This window comes from Tinamus guttatus, unplaced genomic scaffold, assembly GCF_059628265.1.
Source record: "Tinamus guttatus ecotype Peru unplaced genomic scaffold, ASM5962826v1 Tinamus_guttatus_pri_ptg000327l, whole genome shotgun sequence".
Lineage (NCBI taxonomy): Eukaryota > Metazoa > Chordata > Aves > Tinamiformes > Tinamidae > Tinamus > Tinamus guttatus.
Window position 1 is genome coordinate 7149002 of NW_028288861.1, and position 23479 is coordinate 7172480.

Sequence of the window (23479 nt, forward strand, 5' to 3'; positions counted from 1 at the left end):
AATCTTGTGTAATTGTAAGGGCTTGTTGTCTGGAATTCCATACTGTTAGTATGACTTTTCACACTAATCACATAGCAAACTGAAAATCTTAAGGGTTATAGAGGACTTGGAGAATAATATGGTATGGATGTTTCCTCCTTTCATGTCATGTGCTAGTACTCGATAAGCTGCATTGTAGAGATGCTGCTTCCTCTTCAGAACATCCATTATAGCTGTAGGCACTGGCTAAAGTAAACCTGAATCCCTTCTTCTAAGGCTGCAGTAGAGACAGAATAAACTATTTGTCATATTGGAGTCTGTTTTGTCTTTTACATGCCTCAACAGAAGGTACTATGAGCCTGTTCCTTCTCTCCTTTCAGCAATCAGGAAAGCTGTTTATTTGGGAAAGAAAGAAGCCCAGGGTGCTTTGCAGGGGAACAAGCAAAGGAACGGGGGTCACGCGCGCGGAGGTGTTGCTCTGTTCACGCACGTGGCTCAGCTGAGCAGAGTTCTCCATGTGTGCCCTGCTTTTGGCAGCAGGGTTGCTCACTGGGTGCTGGCCATCACAGACCCCCTTGGAAGGGAAGGGATGTGGGTAGCTCCAGGTGCCTCTGCACAGTGTGTGAAGCAGAAGACAGGTGGAGGTGGATGGTCATGTAGGGGGTAAAACAACACAGGAGGATGAGGTGGTAGCTACCACCAGTGATAAGTATGAAAGATGGTGGGCAAAAAAAAAAAAAAAAAAAAATCCTTGCATGGAGAAAGAGGGAATAATGAGCCCTGACTTTGGCAGAAAGGAAGGGATAACAATAACTGAATAATCCTCAAAAGCTGGCCTTCCCTCCAAGTACAGATACTCTTCCATGTGTATAAATTTTCATGCTTCCTTATTCCACCCCCTTCTTTTCTAAATACATGTTGAATGGTTAAATACAGAGTATTTATAGTCAAGTTGCATGGAATAAGGGTCCTTATCAGAAGAACGACTTTGTCTGTAGTAGCTACCTTGGACATTTTGAGAATTATCTTGTTGGAGCATTTACATTACACTGAAAACGTGTAGCTCCCTATCTGCACCCTGTTCTGCAAGCAGCAAGGGTGACAAGAAGGCACAGCTTAAAATCCTGCACTTCAAATGATGTTAGCATCTAAAATTTGAGTGAAGCTATCTTCAGAAGGCCTTGAAATGTGCCTTTTGGAGAAGTGTCATTTATTACCACAGTAACTTTTAATATAGTGCTTCAAAGTTGCTTTGGAAGATGTAACATAAGTAAAAGAATTTGAGGGGAGGGAGGATATTTCTTTGTTTTCTCTAGAAACCCTCCTTGTTTTTATGTTAGTAACTAGACTGAAACTTAAGTCCAGAACAGGCCTGTATTAGCACAGGTGAGATGAACGAAGACATCACCAAAAAAAAAAAAAAAAATTGAAAAAGCAGCCCTGTATCTCCAGGGAATACACTGTAAATTCTCATCAGAGAGTTCACATGTGACTTTAGATCATTTATGCTGATTTGTTGGTGGTGGTGGTTTCTTTTGTTTGTTTGTTTTTGTTTTAAACTGGCATTTTATGCAGAATGACCTTTCATGTTGGGCACTTAGAGTTGTATTAAGAAAAATATTATAAAGATGTAGTTTTCTTAGATTTTATTTGGAAATCTAAATTTAGCCACCTTTATTTGTATGTGGTAAGGGAGGTTGAGTACATTTGGCTAAGAGAATCTTCACCATAATTAATGGGCATCAGGAAGCATGACCCTGCCAGGATAAAAGGGAGTTCTGGATAATTAAGATTTAGATAATGGAAGGCATTATATGTAAGAAGGCATTATATGTAAGAAGCAATTGTCTGCTATCACTATAGCAAAAGAAAAAGGGGATGGGAGAGTTTACTTTGTTTTTGACTGTTTTAGAAAACATAAACACAGCATGCTTAATAAAACCCTAGCAGACACTATGTTTGGAAATTATGTAATAACTCCATATAGGCTGTAATGATATCCCAAAACCCTGTATTTAAACTAACCTGAATTACAATTAGAGATAAACAGAATATTTACCCATCCCTTATGAGCTGCTGCTGATATGTAAATTTATTCTTCTACTTTGCACAAATATACTTTTGAGCTACTGCTTAAACACTTCAAGGTCCTTAGCCAAACAGTTTTAATGATGCCTCCAATATTATGAAAGTGTGACATTTGATGAATGCCTTGTATAGTTGTGATATCGGGGAAAGTGTAAACAAAAAACGCACATCAAGTCATCGTGCAACACCTAGATAATTTATAATTTTACTGTTTATATCCATCTTGACATTTTTTATCTGCCAAAGGCAGGTTTCATTTGGAATCTTAATCTGAGATTTATTTGGTGGATCTGGAAATCATAGCTAGAGTTCCCACAGGAAATGGTCCATCTACCAACAGATTAAATGGCAGTCCTGCAGTTGTTAAGGGAGCTCTGCATTTAACACACATGCATACTCATTCAGTCAGCACTGTGGAGAAAAATTAAAGTAGTAACCCAGGTTTAGGAACAATGTAGCTAAAAAGTCCCATATTTGCTGAATGACAAAGGGTTATATAGCAGCATTTCATTTTATTATTCGTGCTTGAATTTCTTGTTTGCTTTGTTGAGTCTGCTGACGAATACTAATAAATGCCTGCAACAATCCAGACGAGAGATGCCTGGCAACAAAGCTATGCGGTGGACCTCCCTGATCTTCTGCAGTTCACAACCTGACCTTTTGAAAAATTGGCTGGGCTAAGCTGCAGAATTTGGGTGTAATGGTTATTGTTAACTCCAGCTTTAGGATTTATTAATTTGTGTGATCAAGACTTACCTATACTTCAAAGTTTCAAAAGACCAAACACAATCATCCATCCATTAGAACTAACATTGTGTTTCAGGGAATCCCACTTAAGATCTGACTGGAGATTCTGCTGTTTTGATATCTTCAGAATCTAGAAATGTTTTTTCTTTTTTCTTTTTTTTTTTTTTTTTTTTTCCAAGTGTGGGACCAAGCCAGTAGAAATCTGTTTTCTTCTCAGAGACTTGATATTTTTAAATAACAGTATGTTAATGAATCACTGACAGTAGAAAGCCAAAGAAAACATGTGAAATCTCGCATTAAATAATGCATCATGATCAACTGCAATAGATACCAAAATAATGATTGGCCGTGTATTTTTGTCTTGGAAGCACCTGTCTATTTTATTCACTAAATATATATTTTTTGCTGTTTGTATTAGAAATAAAATGGCAAAAGACTGAAGGTGAGAGGGATGAGGGAAATATTGCTACTAAAATAACCAGAATCTTTAGAGAATTGTAAAAATAGCCTTCCTGCCGCAATAACTCTAACTGCTCTGAATCTCTCTTTTTTTTCTTCCTGCTTTTGGTTATAGGCTAAGCTAAGGCATTATTTCAGAATATATCTTACATTTTTACTTTATTCACAGAGAACTTTCTCATTAATTTTCAGTAAGAAGACATTGTTCTTTTTGATTGTGATTTTGGAATCCTGAAGTGATTAATTTAAGACAGTGATGAATTGTAGTGTTCTGTTAGGCTCACTGATTTTTAAAAACATTTTTTATTGTTCAAAGGTTTGTTCTGTTAGAATTATAGTCAACTAAAGTGGCTTTACTTTTTTGTGTACTGTTGAAATTACAGGTTTGTAAATACTGTGTAGAATTACTAGTCTGTCATGTGAATGCAAATTATGAACAAAATTGAGTTGGGAAGGATACCAATCAAATTACTTGAAATTCCTCTTTAATGTTTGTAGGTTCCAAGGATATTTATCTTTTTAAAAATGATAGTTAAAAATAGCTTTAAAGGGTAATTTTTTCTTGGAGACCTTCTGAAGTGGAGTTGTATTTAGGTTGCTTAAATCAGCTCTGACGAGAGAAAATGCCAGGCAGGTCTGTGATCAGGAGCAAGGAGAGATGCAAGTGGAGCAGCAGAGCCTACGAGAGATGACACCAAAAGGAGCCCTGGGCTTAAGGAGCTTGGCTTCTGTTATGGTTTACTGGATCTGATTATTTTGTTGTGGTGTCTCAGTCTTGCCCTCCTGAAAATGGCAATCACAGTGCTTATACTTTCTTTAAAATATCCAAGAGTCACTAATTAATGCAGAAAAGATGGTTTTCTTGGCTTATTTCATAGGACCTCTTTCATTTGGCTCTTGAAATAAGAGATGTCCTACTTCAGCTTAAATTCTGGGACCTTTCTGGATAGAGTTTATAAATTGGTTTGGGAGACCTCATTTCTCCCAATGGCCGTGGTCTCTGTTTCCCACCATGAACCATCGAAGTCGGACGGTTCGGTTGAGCCTTGCTGCTCTCTGCGCAGCTGGAGCACTCACCCTGCAGCACATCCGTACCAGGGTGCCAAGGGCCTGGCACTTCGGATGTGAGATTTGGGCTAGGCAGAACACTGAGAAATCAGAGGGATTGGCTTTGTATTACACTTTGAGCTCAGTTTTCATTAGATTCCTGGACTGCTTTAGTCAGGTCTAGCTTGGAGCTAATGAATCATCATGTGAATTTGCCCAGTTTGCTTTAAACAGCAGAAAAATTGTCAGTTATTAGTTGTTAGTACACTACACTGTGCTACCTTGAAGGGACCTAAGTAACTGTCAGCTTAAACCTCTTGTAAGCTCTAGGATGAGCACCTCTATCAGAGGAAGTATGTATTGACCTCATACTTGTTGTTTTGAGACAGTTGTAACTGGTATTCCAGGGAAAAATAGAAATTCCTTTCTTCTTGAGTATTTAGTATTGGGTCTTTTCTTGGTATGGACTTTGAAAGATTGTTTGCAGATGTGGAAAAGGGTAAAACAGTGAGAAAAATGTGTGGCAGGTCTTTTGCAAAAACTGAAAACAGTAAATGCTTGTTGCAGTTTGCAGGTAACTCATGTGTTGCATGAAGAAGGATTAAGCACAGCAAAAACGTATACATGCCAAACCAACTCTATTCTATGCGCTTATGCCAGGCAGTAGGATCACGTCCTAGCCTCATTTTCTTCTTTGCTTATTTTTGCCTATAAGATCTTTTAATTTTACTTTTCCCTTCCTTTTCAGGAGTTATGTCTTTTAATCATTCAGTAAGGGCTGAGCTGTTGAGCAATCAGTCTTTCACAGATTTTCTGCTTCGTAGAAATTCCAGTACTTATACAACTGAATGAATGTTTGTCTTTGGTAAAAATGCTGCATAATCATTTTTGGCTCATTCAGCTGTAGTACTGAGTTCCCTTTGCATAGCTTGAGAAGTTGGTGTTCAAGTTCAAGCCTTCTATTATATTTATTTGCATCTAATATATGTAAGTCTAAATTCTATGTTATTTATAAAATAATATTTGGGTCCAGTGGCATTAGATGCTATGAACTTAAGACAATTCTGTAATCTGTTTTTCACATGAAGTCATTAGATATTGTTTGCTGTTAATCCTAACAGCTTATTAGAACTTTTATGGATGTGCAGGTATTGTCATACACACCTGTCCTGAAAAATATAATTTTTTAGAAACTGCAGAAAAATTACTGCAGAATTGGAAAGACAGTAATGAAGAAGACCAATTAATATAGCAAAAATAAAAAGATTGACTTTCCAGGTCATGTTTTGATATATGATGTTTACTGCAGCAAGTTCACCTAGGTGTGTGGTTTTTAGCACAGGGTAAGGAGAAATATCTTTAAATCATAAGTGTGTGCATTTATTCCAATGGGAATAGATCATGTTGAGCTAGGCACTGAGTAGCTCTTTACTTGTTTATTTTTCAAAAGAAACATTTATTCTGTGTTTGAATTTCAAGGTTTTTTGTCCTCTACAAATGCAGAGGAAATCGCACTGAGACTGAAGCTATGTTGCTTTCTAAACTGAGAAGAACAAATACATTTTTTATATTTTATATAATACTTTATAGATTTTGTTAACCATTGGGTTTGGGAGACTTTTAATAATTGAGGAATGTGGCACCATATTTTGCTGTTATTTTCCCCAAACACGTTTGAGAGTGATTGCTTAAGAAGGGTAAGACACTGACTCTGTGGTCAGATTTGCTCGTGTTCCTGGAATGGGAGCAGGGAGCATTGGCAAGAGCTTCCGAGGTGCCCGTGCTGCTCTGCAGGCAGGCCTGCTAGTCAGCCGCGTCCTTCGCAGCGCCACGTGGGTGTTCTGTTCATTTTTCTGCCTTTATTGTTATTCCTCAGAGCTCCCCTGCAAACTTCTGTGATAATCTCCACAGTTTGGCTGGTGGGGTGCTGTAAGACTGCAGGACTTGAGGCTGCAAAGCTAAAAACAGAGCAACACAGGCATCTGCCCAGCCTCTGCTGGCTGAGGGGGTTCCTGACTGTCCAGGACTGTATGCAGGGGAAGCTACTGCCTCCTAGGCCTTCCAGGTGAACACAAATCTGCTGTACACTTGTGTTTTCAATAATACTTTTCATATTATCAATGTAGATACAGGGCTCTGTTTCCCTAGCTCTTAGTGCCTATCCCTTCCTCAAAGATGACTTGAAAAACAGATGCCGCCTGAAAAATGTGTTGTGCGCTTTTGAACACAGAAGCGGCGTATAGCTTGAATGGGATAAAAGCGATATATATGCAGGGGAAGGGAATAATTAATGTATAAATAATTTCAGTTTTTACTGGACTTTTTAACCTCTGTCAGGTTAACACTATTAAATTCTCTTCTGTCTTTACTATTTCAAACCATTACAGCATTAGCTTCCCCTACTTCCCTCAAAATCAATTCCCAGCCTTAATTCTAGTGTCTTTATATTCCTTCTTCCTAACATTTGCCTTTCTTTCCTCAATGTGAATGAGCTATTCATTCAAGATAAATACATAAAACAGAAGATCAGCTGTTTAGCTTCTCCCTGTGGTGAAATATTAATCTGGGGCTCCTGAACTCGTTCTATTTTTATATGGAAAATAAGTTGGTTTGCGTACTCAAGAACCAAAATCAATGGTGGTAATATCACATAATGAAAACTGCAGCGTTTTTTTTCCAATGCTTGTAAGACTGTTGTACGCTTTTCCTGAGGCTCCTTATGCAGTCCGATTATTGCAAATGCTACTTGCTCCCCAGTGTGTTTCTGCAGCATTGGTAATTAGTGTGCAATACAATTTGTAGGAACCTTGAAGAAATGCACTCAGGTGTATTGATTAACACTGCTGCTTAGTTTAACAGCAAGACAAGAAACTACTGTGCACCAAGGGCCTAAATTACTTTACAGGGAGTGGGGGTAGAATGGGTGGTAGGCCCTATGTCGTAGGCTGTTTGGAGACAAAAGTGATTCAAGTGAAATTATAAAAATTCACTGTGCATATTGACCTGACAGTATTCACAAAATCTTCCTCAAGGCCATTCTATTGCAAGCACACACGGATTTAATATGTTGGGGGCGGGGGGAAGGGCATTGTAGTTCTATTAAACATATCTGTCATTGGGCAGAGTACTTCCAATTCGAAATGGATGCAGCTGCCATCTTCTTGATCTTGCCAGGTATTTGCAGCCTGTTGCAGGTGCATTGATAATTTCTTGCATTTGGAGGTGGAAGTAATAAATTACATTCTATACATTCTCTGATCTAACTTATCCCAAATGTTTGGCAATAATAACTTCCTTAAAGGGGTAAGAAGTCCAGTGTTAAGGTTGCTTATTAACCTCCATGAAAGAATGAAGAACATAAGCATTTTTCCCCCCCCCTCCATTTTTTTAGGATGCTTCTGCCTTGTTTTTCTAATGTAACTATTTGGTTAAATAGTTGTTATTACTTTATGAAAGAGTATTAATGATATGTATACATAACTTCCATTCCATATCAGAAATACATCCTGAAAATATTTAGTAGCCAAGCTTAGGAAAACACATATCACATTTTAAACAGCTAAATTTTTCCTTTGACTCAATTTGTGCTTTGCTGTGAGTCTGAAGAAAAAAAAAAAAAAAAAGAATTCTTTCTCCCTTCTGCTGTAAATAAGAATATAGGAGGCCTTTTTAAGAATAAGAAATCTGAAGTTTGTGTTTCTTTCTCCAAATGAAAAATCATTATGTTGATCTCCATTTCCAATTAGAAATACATATTCTGGAACAGAAAAGAGAAGACTCTGCTGAATTCGAATTTCGTCAAAATTTTTCAAAAAAAGCAGATTTTTTCATCCAGGCAGAAGCTGAAGCCCTGCATCATTTAGATTTGCCAATTACAATTCAAAGTGGGGGATCCCCAAAAGTGTGTGGTGATTATAATTCCAGTCCAGAAGAGTCAAGGTAAATATAAACATTCTGATTTTTTTGTTTTGTTTTATAGTATAGAAGATCTACATATGGATTTGGGGATAAAAATAGGGAAGTTTGGTTTGCAGCAGATGATTAATATGTCAGCTTTTTACTTAGACCGGAAAATCCTTGTTTGTTTAAAAAAATGTGCATTAGTAAGAACACTATGGTCACTAAAGACTTTCTTCTTGATAATTAATGGCTATATGCCGTCACTAATTTATCTCCTGAGATATAGTCCTCTGTTACAGTCTTAGAAAATGTATTTGTGTTATATTTATGATATAATAAATGCAGGTACAGCCAACTAATCGTGGAAACCGAGTAAGTTTAGAGTGATTTCGATTTTCTGGAGCACTCATCTGAAGAGTGCAAGAGTTGTTTTAAAAACGGGATACGGAGTCTGTGACAGGTTTTTGAAAAATTTACTCTTGCTCTTCACTTCTCTAAAAAAGCTTCTATTCCTGTTCCTGTTATCTTTAGTATGATCCAGTGGTGACCCACTAGGCCAAAAACAGTCCACGAGACCTTTCCATCTGGATTGTTGTTTTTTGCATCAGAGTCTGAGATGTGCTGTTTGGGCAATGCATCCTACTCTCACAGCCAAATATATTCCCAAGTGCTTATGTACAGCTGGGTCAGCCAAGGATTGTTGCTCCTACTGTCACTAGTGCTGCTCAGACCGGCCATCAGGCTGGTCTTCAACACTGAGATTAACCTCCTGCAGCTGTCAGCATGTTGAGCCATCTCTCATTTGTGTAACTATTGCATATAGGATCCCAAAATAGGCCAAGATCTCATTGTGATAGGTACTGTACAAAACCTGTCCTTCCCAAAATCATTTATGATCAGAATATAAGTTGAGAAGATGTCCTGATGAAGACAGACCAAGGAAATATTGGGTCAGTGTTAGTATTTTAGGTGATGGTCTTAGTGCACCATCGACGTGACTTCTCAAGCTTTCTGTTAGAGTTGTTCACAGAGGGCAGATCTTAAGTCCTTTCCTAAAGAACCTGCATGTGCTGTGGAGAAAGGGAACTAATGGAAGGAAGGAGTAGCTAAATGCAAACACTTGGGTGCCTGCCAAAGAGAATGACTCCGTATCAGCAGAGAGCTTTCCTTCCTCCTTTCTCACTTTCCTAACATGGGATTTAGAAATGCAGATAACATGAGGAAAGTAATGCATATAGTTAAAATATAAGTTCAGGTGGTGTAACTCTTCTCTGGATGCTTCTTAAGACTCATACCTGCCTCTAATCTGTGAATCTGTTTACTTTGCTCCGAATTTAAAGTGAGATTTTTTTTTGACAGAATTCTTATGTCCCTGGTTAAATTTCTGTTGCTGAAGCTTACACATTGTGTCATTTTCTTAGACTAGTCAATTGTCAGTATGTCAACAGTTGGTGCACCCATTAATAGCAAAATTTTTGTAACAAAGTTTCAAAAGCTAAATCCAACCTTCTTCCTTATAAAAATACCTGAATTAATCTGGTATTATATTCCCTTGCTTGTAGTTAAACAAATGACCATAAGACTTTCTGGATGGTATAAAGTAACTTCCAACATCTAGAGATGCCTACAGTTCTCACTTCATTTCATATAGCAGTCCATCTTTCTAAAGAAATTGATTTTTTCAGTCAATTTTTTTTCTGTCTTCAAAGACATCTGAGCATCTATATCTTCCCCCACTGTCTCATTATTTTGTCTCTCTAGGATAAGACAAAGCTTTTAATATTTGTTTCTTTTAAGAATTCTCTGTTTATAGGTGTCATAGCTGAATTTATATTCATCTGTCTTATACCTTAATGTTATACTATATTTAATCTTTCAGATTTACAGATTATTTCAGAATTATGGTTTTTAATCATATTTTAAAATTGCTTGGGTTTTTCATATTAGCAGATTTTTTTTTTCCCTTCCCAAAACAGCTCTATAGAAAGAAAGAGTGAAAGGGTGCTCCCTAACTTTATATCTTCATGGAAAGATGCTGGAGGTGGAAAGACAGAAACTGCAGTCCTTTTAAAAGAATTGGACACTCTAAGGGCCAAAAATACAAAGGTAAAATGGAGATATTCAAGTCACAGTATTTGCTTTTTTTTTGTTGCCTTACAAAACTTACATTTTAAACTGTTCCTAAGTTAATTTTATTATTTATTTTAGTGTACTAATCAATAGCTTTCTTGTCATTTAGATTTGTAGTATTTGCTTAACATCTGCATCTATGGAAGTAACAAAAAAAAAAAAAAAAAAAAAAACACCTTTCATCCCAATCTTTGACCTTTTTAGTCAGTGACATCAGTTCCTGCATCATAGAAGAGAAACAAATGAATTGCCCAAATCACCTTTAAAACCATTTTCTTAGGGGTCTCAAAATATCTCTAAAAAAACAGATGTAGTTTGGAAATGGTATAGCCACTGAAATTTTTGGAAAGGTTTTCACTGGTTTGAAAAATCTTTGGATCCAAGTCTACAGTGAAATGGTTTCATAGCATAATAAATGTATTAACAATAAAATAGCAATTCACAGTAATGACTGAAATCACAACCATGTTACAAAGCTCTCCAAATTGGTAATTCATATTGGTCCATACAAAACCAATGGGAATTCATTAAACTTGTATGTTGATATATTTTCACAAAAAAAGTAATTGTGCATTAATTTAATATTTTCATAGATGCAGCCTCTAAGCTTAGAGGTAGATGAAATCTTGAGAGAGGGCATTAAATACTTGTTAAGAGAGGAAAGCCTACTGTTTTATAGCGTGCATGTTGCTTGTAAGAAATAACGAACTCCTTTGAGGCCCAGTCCTAAAAACATAATGCACTGTGATAGTAAACAATGAGACAATTATATAAAGTTATGGTTATGTGGTTTAGTATAAAAAAGTTATGGTGTATAGATGTTAAAATGTCAATAAGACATTAAATTTGTATTTCCCATTTTTTATTAAATGCTTCTTGTTACAGTTCAGGGGGCATTTCCTCATGATACTGATCCCTAGTTTGTCACCTCTGTCCCAGAAACAGTCATTTATACCACAACATGTGTGTGTGTGTTTTTTTTTTTTCAATTCCAAGCTTTAATACTCGTTTCCATCCTTTATTTCATGTTTAATTTAGCATGATACCAGAAATGAAATTGTATCCGTTTTTGCCTATTTTTGCTATTTTAGGATATCTTAGTCCATCATGCATTCAATTGAAAGTAGTATGTATCTTCTCAGTGGCTGTCTTAGCCTTCTGTCTTTAGCAGAGTAATCTCCCTAAGATTTCTGGGCCTCTTTTGTTGAGATAGTACTCAGTTCTGAAGTTGGCTCTTTACCAGAAGTCGTCTCAGCTTGTATTTTTTGAGTGCCATTTGAATTTGTTTAGCTTCTGATGCTCTTGTCTCATCTCTTTAGTCCTTTTTATATAATGAGTACAGGGCTTCAGCTTTTTCAGTATAATATTTCTAAAACAATGGAATCGTTTTAATGATGAAACTTTGACTTAGTTTGAAACTTTCTTTCAAGGATATACTTTATCTTCACATTCCACTTGAGAAGGCCCAGCAGTCCATGACAACCTTTTCAGCTCTTGAAGACTAACAAAAGACAAAACAGTTTCATGAATAGAAACTCATGCTTCTGTATGTGTGTTCCATATAGTGAATATAGAGTATACCTTCCTTGTTGAGGGGAGGAAGATTGTCCTATGCCATTTGAACAGTTGCGCTGATTATAGCATCAGTAGCAGTTGCATGTGCCTAACCAAAGGAAAAGTCTAATCTCTTTATTAAGTTTTATTGAGTATTCAATGACAAGATTGAATATCCATCCAAGGACAGATTCAGTGAATTCCCAAGTAAAGACCTGAACAACTAAAAGAATATCCTTGTTCTCTTTGACAAGGCACATGGAAAATGGTTCATTTACACCCCAGGTTGCGATAGCAGTGTTCTTGGAAAGAAAGAAGCGACTCATGCTGATACCGGTGAGGAACAGGGTTTGTTGTTCATTCCATGTAATTTTGAATGACCTCAGTTAATGATATCTAGAGAGGAAAATTCCAAATTAAAAATGACTCCAATTTCTGCTTGTCTAACAGAACCATATAAAGTTGTTGATTTTTAAAAATACGTATGTTGCATATTTCTTCTTTAAGTATAATTAATTGAACTCATGTTCTGTTGCCTACTGTTGGTGTTTTACGAGGAGGAGAGCTATTTAATATTTGCTGTGGTTTAATGAGCTGATTGACTGTTTCTATCTGAGAAGAATCTCATTGTCCATTTGTTCAATTCAGCTTCAGGATGAGCTGTCTGAAAAGGAGAAGGAGCTGAAGACAATAAAACTGGACTTAGAACTGCAAGACAGAGCTACAGAAGCTAAGATTGCAGAGAGGATTGCAGGTATAGTAGGCGAGCGTTTAACAGATGGCTGTATGACTCGTACAGTATTCGCGGTTGCTATATGACGTGGCCTAGTGAATGTTAGCTGTATTTGCTAAAGGAGGGAAGGTTTGGCTTTTTTTTTTTTTTTTTTTTTTTATGTGACTGTTTAGAGTTGCTTAGAAAATAGGTGGCTTTAACATCCTGGTACTGGTATTAGCAAGAGCTTTACCTGTATTCAAACTGATTTGGGCATTAAATGCATTGTTAACACCATGTCAATCCAATCACAAAAAGGTTGTTTGTTTTGTTGGAAGGTCCTGAACAAACAAGGGGAAATAATGATTACCAGTGCCTCTACCTTTCAACCAGCAGTTCAAATACCACTTATTGTTTTAGCTCGTTCCGAGCAGTACTACCCCCTCCCTGTGTACGGAGATAGTCGCACATTCACCTCAACTGGAGACCTGCACTTTTCTTGAAAAATCTGTTCTTCCGATAGTTAATGAATTTTTATCTGTTGATAATGTCTCCAGAGAATGAGGTTTATACTGTTTTCCTAAATGAAAGGCTTTGTAGTTGAAAATGAATTGATGCTTTAGTTTCTCATTAAATGTTTTTTTAGATAAAAATACAAGAATGGAAACAATTCGTTTGTATTCTTTGGTTTCAGAAGCCTTTGTAGACCCGTACTTCTGTTAGCAAATGATTGTGTGTATCATGTTTAAGTTGGATGAAAATGTTCTCACATCTTTCTCCAAGTGTTTCAAAATATTAACGGGAGCACTTTCATAAAACCAACTTATAGTTTGTTCGTAACTGAATAAAGTGTAAGGTAGGTAAAATTGTGTCGTCCTAGACCCCATACAATTCCTGTGATAGGATTGCTGTAAGGCGTAGGACTGATACTTGTCCCTAAAATACTGGTACTTGAAAGGAGGGAAAACTGTCACTAGGAGGAAAAAAATAAGCTCTCTAACTGAAGAAACAGATGGTTGACTTCTGTTTTCTTAGGAGACTGATATTATGTGGAGCTGGATAGAAGAGAGGGTTCTTAGATTTTGTGTTGGGGAAAGGGAAAGGAGAAATTAGATACCGTGAAACAAATAGGCATAACATAGGCATAGTTTTATTCTTCTTTTTACATACATAAACTGTTTTCTGCATGTTTAGAAGAAAAAAATGCATTGAATATCATAATTACATCTTGATTATACAGCAGCTGAACTTCTATGCAAATTGTTTGGGTTGAATTCCAAGTTGTGTGTTTGTTCTTGGATGTTTACACAGTGTTTTACTTCTATGTATATATTGCAGAAATGTGTTCTGTTAAGGTGTTCACTGCTCATTAAAACCTGGAAAAACGACATAACGTGTGTCAAACCTGTTTGTTTTGCCTTTTTACAAATCAATACATTATTTTCTCTGGTATTATTATTTAAACTTTCTAGTTAAAACCTAAACAATATCTTCTCCAAAATTATATCACAAGAATTTGGATATGTATAACATATTCTATACAAAGTCAAATTTTAATCAGAATTTGAACTTGTAATAAGCATGACCTTTCAGAAAAACAGCATCTTTTTTCCCTGCGTTTGCTAGTTCAGGAAGTACCTTTTCTCCCAACTTTTAAAGGATTTTGTTACAGATTCCTCACTATTTAAGGTATTTACAGAAAGTATTGTTAATATCTCATGATTGTTTTGCTACATGTTGCACAGTTCTAAGAATCTTAAGAAGTTTGAATAAATAAATATTCTGAAATCTGGCATGATGTTTACCATACCAAATTTGTGGATATCTCTGCATCTCTGTCATTGAAAAGCCTTGAGGAGAGTTCTGATGGACAACCAAAAGGACTTTGTATATTTAGGGGAAGTCTGTCCTCCTTGTATTAAGTCTTTTGAGGAAAGGAGAACACATGCCGGTATCATTTCATGATGCTGGTTAATGTTTAATTACTGCAGTGTATAACACATGGTAGAGTGAAGCTTGTAAATATGGGTGTTTGCATTTTTATTATTACTTAGTACTGGCTTTATGATAAGAAAATGACCATACAAAACTATATTGTATAAAACATCAGAAAGGTTCACCATAAAAAATGTTTTCTGCTTTGAGGGATATTGCAATTCCATTTTAAAATATGACCCTCTAACTGAGGGAACATAAGCAACCCCTGTGGCTAGAACAGAAAAGCTGAAGAAGAGAGACCATTAAGACTGAAACTGCCCCAGTCCTCAGCAGCAAATGAGCAAAGCTTGTTGTTTTATTGTTTTGCTTTTGTTCAAGAAAAGAAGTGAAAAGAGAAAGTGCAAGTTTCTGAAATAAATCCTGAGAGAATACCGCAAATGAAAGAGACCTGATGTAGGAGGAATTTAATAATACCTGTAATGAACTTAGTTTTGGCATGTCTTCATATTTCATTTATACTAGACTGGAAAATGGGTCTTAGCAGAGCTTTGGGTGCATGACTTTGTGTCATATGTTTCAAGCTAGGCAAAACAAGGAATTTGCCATTTCAGTTGCATCCTCCAAACCATTGGAGGCTGTTGGTGATGATCACAGTTGCCACATGCTGCATATCTTGCGGTTTCTTCACTATTCTTCTATCAGATTTCCTCTCATGTAAGTCAGAGGGTACCATTAATTTCACTGCGCAACCTGCTGAAAAGAAAAAAGGGAGGAGAAAACATTGAGGAAATAAAGGGAAGAGCAAATCATAAAAGAACTAGGACTAAGATAACGAAAAGTGAACATGAGAACACAGAAACATGTGAAAACAGAAAAATAAATCTTGAAATGCTAGAGTGCAAAAGGATTTCAGATGCTGAAGAGAGAAGGCACTCCTGCTGTGAGAGGAAAGGGAGAAGGAATCTGCTCTCTGAATACAGACTGGGAAGTAAGGATGGAGGTGCTGCAAAGCAAGCAAGTCTTTTAAAAGGGCCAACAAAGATAGCAGCCACCATAATGAATAACTTGATTTTTACCTTGCAGAAGAAAATATGCAGAAGTACCTAGAAGTTTTTAGAGGAAATAGATGATAGACCATAGTCATGTAGACTTGGGGAAATACCAGGACCCTCAACTTCTGGTAGTTACTACCACCATTGCAGTAACAAATACCCAAGATGTGACGACAACAAACTCAGCTCTTAAGGTGTACTTGTGTTGCCATTACATTGTCATCTACAGGGGCAAAGAATGATTTTTAAGGAAGTTTTTAATCAGGATCAACTTAGCAAGAAGTAGATTGATGCCAGCTCTGCCAGATTGGTTGGGTGTTACCCCTGGCTGAGAACTGGGTTAGCATAAGACAGAAGCTCCCTGAAAGGCCAGGGTAAGGATAGGAGATGTGGGTTAGAAGAAAGTAACATTTTAATACTCTTGTACCTGTTAAACAGCTTTCAGTCTCACAGCAGTAAAACTACTATAAGTACTTTTTTTTCAGTGTATTCATGCAGGAACATGTGTAATTAACACTTGTGACATTTTTGAATTCTCAAATGTGGTGTGGAGTTGTTCGTGAACGTTACTTAAAGTTTCCTGAATTAGCTTGAAAAATAAATACTGACTGCATATGCAATAGTTTGAGTAGCCAAAAAGAAAACAAATATACAAGTGTCTGTTAGCTTAAGTTAAAGTTTGATTTAACATCCCATAAAGCAAGAGGAAATAAGTAATCTTGCAGTAATTAACTGTGGGTGGTAATAACTTTCAGCGCCAAGGAAAAGTCTTTTCCATTTTTTTTAAAAGCTCACTTTAGATGTTATTTTTATTCTTGCATGTCATCCATTAAAGATTAGCTGTGGAAGGTTGGAGCATGGAGAGATTATGAATGACAGAACAACTCCTGTGGAATAATAATCAGTTTTTGGTATTTAATGCTGTTTGACTTTTGCAGACACATTTCTTATTAACCTTTGGTACAAACAGAAATCCAGGTTCCTGATATCTCATGGAGAAGATGAATTCAAGATCCTCTTCCAATTAAACTGAAATTAGGCCAATATTGGGCTTTAGCCAGAACTCAGTCATTCCCAACGTTTGTGTTTATAAACGTAAATATGAATGATAATTTAGAGTTTAAATAAGTAAGGCATATATTTTCACTAACTCAGTTTTATGTATTTAATTCATTTGTACATGTAGTCTACATGATTCTTAGAGTTTTTGATCATCTGTATAATGTTTCATTATATAAGTCTGCTGTCTAGTTTTCTTTATAATAATATGCTGATCAATAACAAAAATTTTGGAATAACAGTAGAACTTGAATACTCTGTATAGGAAGGCAGACGATCCATTTAAAGCAAGGGGGAAAATATTGGGGAGTGCAATTAATCTTTTGGCTTAATTTTTGGTGGCCTAATGTGACACATTTTACTTTCAGATTGTTACGGTGGTAGTTTGTCAAAAAGTAGAATGCAGCGCTTTGAAGTGTGATGTATCATGAGCTGGAATAGTTTCAAAATGTAAATCATTGAGCTGTTTATGGGTGGAGGTTATATGTAAAAACAAGCTGGTGTCTCCTGTGTGTTCTATGGCAAATTTGGCCATTTCTTTCCCCTCCCCCCCATTTTCTGTGTATGCGTGTGGTGGGGAGTTGGGAGACAGAAATAAGGCAAGGACTAGATAAAAATAAGGGTATGTTCTTTGTGTGCGTTTGCAATTGGGCAGGGAATAACAGAGCTCCACTTACCTGTCAAGTTAAACCTTGCAAACTTTAATACAAGATATATATAACTTTCATAGCTCTTCTCCTTCGGTGACTACTCAGTCATCAGCAATTTATTTATTGGAAAAAGTTAAAAAGTATTAATGTTTAAATTTTGAAGCCATCTGTGTTGTTCAGGTACTGACTTTCACAAGCACCAGCTTGAGGTCTTTGTATAATACTCTCCCCTGTTTGTGCCTCAATTTATTTTTTAATTGAATTTGGATCTGAGTACACAAAAACTCTATACGTAGCTGCTATTCAGCAGTTTTAGCCTTTTATTAAAAACACTGTGTTAATAGCATTGGAAATGTAGGAGCGGCTGAATGCTGCACTCTAAATATGTATAGCAAACATAAAGCCATAAAGAAGTCCAGTGTGTTTTATCAGTGTTTGCTCAGAATGCTTTATCTATAAAGGCACATTTAGGTGTGAATAACTTGTAGTCTATAATTCCTGGTATAGACTGGTCAAAACTACTGAACTATTTTATTGTGATCTTCTATCACTATTTTACTCTTATTTTTCAGTTATATGTCATAGGATGGTAATTTTCAAAAACAAGCTAACTCAAGTTGTCTCTTTCATAATAGAACGTTTCAGCACTGTTTTTAAGTCAATGGTCAGCCCTGGAGCTCATGATAGTTTGCCTTTAACCTGAATGAGAGCTGTATAAGGGCTTTGAACATTTCCAGGGATTATCTGCATTTTGCAACCTGTGTGCACAAAGATTGATTAATGACATGTTTCAGAAACTTTTGTAGCAGTATCTGTTTTTTGGTTTATTTGGCTCTAAGATTGGCTTTTTATTTTAGAATTGTGAACCCAGTCATTACATCTAATAGGAGGATCTGAGGATTTCGATTTCCACAGTTGTATGAATATTGATAAAATTGAATGAATTGGTAACAAATGCATGTATGCATCTTCTATCTTTAAGAAGATTAAGTGTATATCCATATGGTTAAATAAAACTAGTAGTAGTGGCCTATTTGGAAATGGAAAGGTTAGTTTCCAAGTCCTCCCATGTTTAGAGAGAGAGAGAGTGATGAAGGATTGGGTTGGGAGGGGTAATGAAAGTGAAAAATTGGGTATTCTTTGTACCTCTTTTCCATAGCATTCCCACATTCCTCACCTTCTTCTAGCTGCTCCTCAGAAATCCAAAGTGCAGGGGATGGGGAGGAAAAATCTCAGACAGCTTCAATTAAAATTTCAGCTGACAGATCTTTCATGGAAACGATGGAAAAGAAAGAAACTCCTTACAGGAATCTTGTAATCTAGGTATGGCTTGTCCAAGCAAGTTGTTTCATGCTTTTGCTTTTCCTTTACTGTGATAATGCACCTTAAAAACTCAGATTATTTTGTTCCCCACTCATGAATTCAACTATTAGTGCAGTGATGGAACTGTATAAAAATAGGAAACAGAAGTCAAGTCATGCAGCAAAAGGTTTTGGAATGATTATATTTTCAATCAGCTATGGAATATCTGAAATGCTGTGGGACCTTTTTATAAAAACATCATCTTATTGGTGTATCTTGCTACTGTAATGATGAGAGTAACTGTTAAAACAACTTTAATTGTACCAGAATCGATGCCGAAGCAAAACTCAGGGCTCTTAGAGTTCAGCAATCACTAATCCAGAATAGTAAATCTTAAACTGCAGAACTCTCACACCGAGTAACAATATATCATTTCTGACAGGAAAAGATACTGTCTCTTTGAGTAGATGATTACTATAACTACTGTTAGTAACAAAAATAATTAGAAAAAATGTGAATTGCAGTATTTCTTGGATAGTTTTGTTTCAAGTAGTTGAAAGCAAAAAGCGGTATTTCATCGCATCTACTAATGTCAAGCACTTTAAAAAATCAAAAATGTAGGTATGATTTTTGTAGCACTGAATTATCTTGAAAGTCAATTGTTACAGTGCTGTAATACTTGCTACATGTTCTGAATAGTGCTGTGGGTTTTTTGTTTGTTGTTTTTTTTGTAAGGCCTTACTTTACTTATTCAGGCCTTAACATTAGTCCTTTTTTTTGAAGAGAGGAAAAAAAAAAAAGTGTTTTCTGTTGAGATAGATGTTTTAAATCCTAATAATTTCTTCTTTATTGCCTTTCCTGCTTGGTTTGAACAGATGATCTCGAGGAAATCAGCAAATAGACTTTTTTTTTTCCCCCCTAGGGAACCAAACTTTCTTCCCTTTTCCCAAAGTTTTGTGGCTTAGAGGATCATGAACCAGTGTTTAAACTAGAAGGATTTTCACCACCCTTTCTTACTACTACTGTATTTTAGAGGAAGCTAAAGTGTAGAAGACGGGTTTGCCAAAACAATAAGGTTCAACTAAGAAAATATGTACACTACTTTGACTCAGTAAACTCATACTTGGTATGGTTCATCTTCTTCATATTTACTTTTGCCCATATTAGAAAACAATTAGCTTACTAAACAAATTTGAGTATTTGAGAAGAAAAAATCTACTCTGAGTCTCTCCCATTTGACTAGGAATTACATGATATTTGATAAGCTTGTTTAAAAATGGACATATCCAAATATTATTGTAAACACCCAATGATTTGTTTTACCTGCAATATAAGTATTTTACTTAGTTGGCTTACATAGTAGCTAATAATATTTGTTAATGTAATTTAACTGCTGTGAACCTTTACTGAACAAATATTGAAATTTATACAAGTCAAAGAAAGAGAATCTCTAATGACTTTTGTAAAAGCTTCCATTTAATAGTTAAGGAGAAAAGTTTATATGACATACCAGATGCAATTAACAGTAGATTTTACATTTAATAAAAAGAAAGAAGCATATGTATTTGCTTTATTCATTCCATCATAATTTGCATTAGAGCTGTGGGTGTTTAATGAGCAAATTCCAGCTAAAATGCTATATTGATTTTCTAACTGAACTTTGTAATAGCTATCTACCTTACAAAAGCTCTCTGTTTACAATTGTTTTCTTTACTAAAAACTAAAAATGTTTTAGAATTGATGAGTTTAGCATAATGATTCTTTTAAAGTAAAGAGCTCTTTCAGAGTAGGCAAGAGGTTTAGTTACAAGGAGAAAGATGTTTTTAAATTATTCCAAAGCAAATAAAGTTTATACAGCTAAATAGCAATGTCTTGTTTATATATATTAAAATATTTATAAGCATTGGAAAAATCATTCTTTTTTTTTAATTGAGCACTATGGGAATGAAATGTAACTCTATCATTATATGTATATGACTTACTAAATGACACAATTAATTTCCACTTAATATCTGACTATTAATACTTCTTTTTTGTGTGTCACATTCTTACTTGAAGCATAAGTACTATAAGAATTCCCATTTTTTGTTAGTCGAGCCGCAGGATAAACAGGATAGGACTTGTTGGTACACTATTGGAAGGTCTCCAAGAAAAACCTTGTGGTGACTAAGTAGCTGAGTTGCATTTTCATTGACTCGGGCATAAAGTCAGTGTTCCAGTATGGCACCTAGTGGCTTGCAGCATATGCCATACCTTGAATGGAAATTAAGAGCGTGATTTCTTATTGTCTTTTATTTTCTTTTGGCATTCTTAAGGAGCACAAGGGTGATGATCTGGATATTTATTACTTGTTTTAAAATAGAGAATGTTTTGTGCATCTCTCCATGTTTTGTTGGACACGTTATGCTTCAAGTACACATCTGAAAATGATATAAAATGTTTTCTTGTACGAGCCAGAGGTGTATAGGTTTCAATAACTGGTTGGAAAAAATATCATTATTATTATATATTTCTTATAGTCACTCCCACAGGTCACTCCTGTGTATTGCCGCACAACACTGAAGTGCCACTTCTTTTTTGGCCTTTTAAAAATCAGATTACATCCTGTTTTTATGTATCTTATGTTTTTCTACAGTCTTTCTAATCTATTTTAATATAAACAGAAAAAAAAAAAAACACTGTCATACCTGATGTGGAACTGTTCAAATGTATTAATATAATTGGTGCATCTGATCATAGGGACATGCCTTTAGTTCAGTGGCGAGGGGGAGGCATTAGTTTAATGGAGTAAGGGGGGAAGGGAGAAATAGAGTTGCTCAAGTTACTTTCTATAACCATTAATTAGGAAACAGTGTTTTGTAATGGATCTTTGCAGGGAGGTAGGGAGGGAGGGGAGGGTTCACTGTTCAAGGCAATCAGCCTCTCTGTTCCTATCAGGGGTGATTACATTGCAGATAAGCAGGATTTTTAGGTCACTCAAATTATTCTTTTCTGAATGTTTTTTTCTTACTTTGTATGTAACAGTTTGGTTTCAATACATGCAAGCAAGAGTCTGGTTTATAAACCAAGTATAGTCATTATTACCACTGGGCATAGGTGTTTAGAGAGGGAATTAGGTTATAATGTAGCATAGTCCTAAGTATACTTGTATACACAGCATCCATCCATTTTAGTGCCAGAGAATGTCAACTTCTGAACAGCAATTATTGCCATATCTGTAGTTATTGTAGACATCTCTGTAGTTTTTATTCATTTCAGGAATTGTTTTCGTTATGAAAAGTGCATAGTGCTTCCGCTTGCAGCCTCATTGAAACATGATGGAAAGTGTAAGGGTTCTCTGTGCTGTCTCTCTGGCACGATGCTAGATAAACTGACAGCTTACTAGAGAGAAAAAAAAAGCCTTTAGTAAACAAACACTTTAAGGTACAGCTAGATAACAATTACCATATATAGTTAAACTACTTGTGTATTCCACATCTATCTGAACCCACTGGTTTCTCTCTAGTTTACACAGTCATTTAGTACTGACTTTCTCTACTTTTGGCACCATTAAACAATGCACCATGGAAAAACATCAGATCTCAATCGGCTCCTATCCTACTACAACCTGTGTGTGTTTGCTCTTTTCAAGCTGCTCATCTTAACAGGTACTGGATTCATCTTCTGCTTACAAGTTGTCTGTTTACAATCCCACAGTTGCTCTACTCGTGCCTTAATTTTTCTGTTCCATATTAAGCTGTGCTTTCCTGTTGCAAATAGAGCAAATGGATCTGCAAGAAAAAAAAAAGTTCTTATGAAACAAATATTCAAATAAGAGAGAACTAAATTGGTCTTGGAGTTTTGTTTATTTTCTTGTTAGTGCACAAATTTTACATTTCTACGCTGATCACAAGATTTGCTTCTCTGGAGATATTTGTGAGAGGACAGACAGAGGACTGCCCCCCTGGCAAAAACGTGTAATTTTTCCTTATCTTCTTTTGTGCGGTCTGTTCTTACTGTTCCAAATGTTAGCCCTTCTGGTAGATCTGCAAAAAAAACCCTCTTTTTCCAGGTTAACAAGAGGGTTGCTTTTCTACCTTGAGCACATCTACCCAATTCATATTTCCGGATTCCTTTCTTTTCATCTTCTCCTTGTATCTTTGCTTATCAGAGCTGCTTGTGCACTCCACTGAAACTTGCTACATTCTGTGTTTCCTTTTCCCCCCTTTCAGTATTGATGTACTGTGTCCAGCCAGATAGTTAAAACCAACTACTTTTATATTGTTCCATTCCTGTTGAAGAACCATAGTCCTTTATACCATACTACATAGATCAACTTTGTTTTATATAATGATATACAAAGGTGGAGTAGAGAAAACTAATCTCTTAAAGCAGCAAAGCTGTTGTCAGGTTGCAGAAAGAACAGCAGTGTAGGCTCTAGGCAAAAGTGAACAGAAAGCATTTGTTTGAGCTCTTAATGGCTTTTCCAGTAGCTCAGAGAAGGGCAGATATTTTGAAGAAATAAGCACAGCAGTAACAGCTTGTTACAGAAGAATCTTTAAAGGAATGGTAAAAGTGGCCAAAATTCGGTAGAGGCTGGGGCTTGATGTTAGGCTTAAAAAAATAAGCAAACAACAAGAGAAAGAAAAAAAACATAAACAGCCTGGCACACCAGAAAGGGAGTGTGGAGAATTCTGGAACCTGTAGACCTCACTCTTAGCTTAATTTTTGGAGATGCCTGCAGCAATCAGAGAGGATGCTAGAAACAGTCTTCTGCCTTGGAATGACAGCAGACTCTCTATAGCATCCTGAAAGTCCTAGAAGTTTTGACTGTAGACTTTATGAGGACTATCAGGAGAGATTTACAGTATTAGAGAGGGAAA

The 23479-nt window shown here is 36.0% G+C and overlaps 1 protein-coding gene across 1 annotated transcript in view; it reads left to right on the forward strand.

Moving 5' to 3' along the window:
* Positions 1–23479, forward strand: part of MIPOL1 (mirror-image polydactyly 1) — a 143530-nt gene that overhangs the window by 3970 nt on the left and 116081 nt on the right. The window contains exons 2-4 of the mRNA XM_088529291.1: positions 8067–8259; positions 10197–10326; positions 12553–12658. Coding sequence (XP_088385417.1) covers positions 8067–8259; positions 10197–10326; positions 12553–12658 — 429 coding nt within the window. The remainder of the gene's footprint in view (positions 1–8066; positions 8260–10196; positions 10327–12552; positions 12659–23479) is intronic.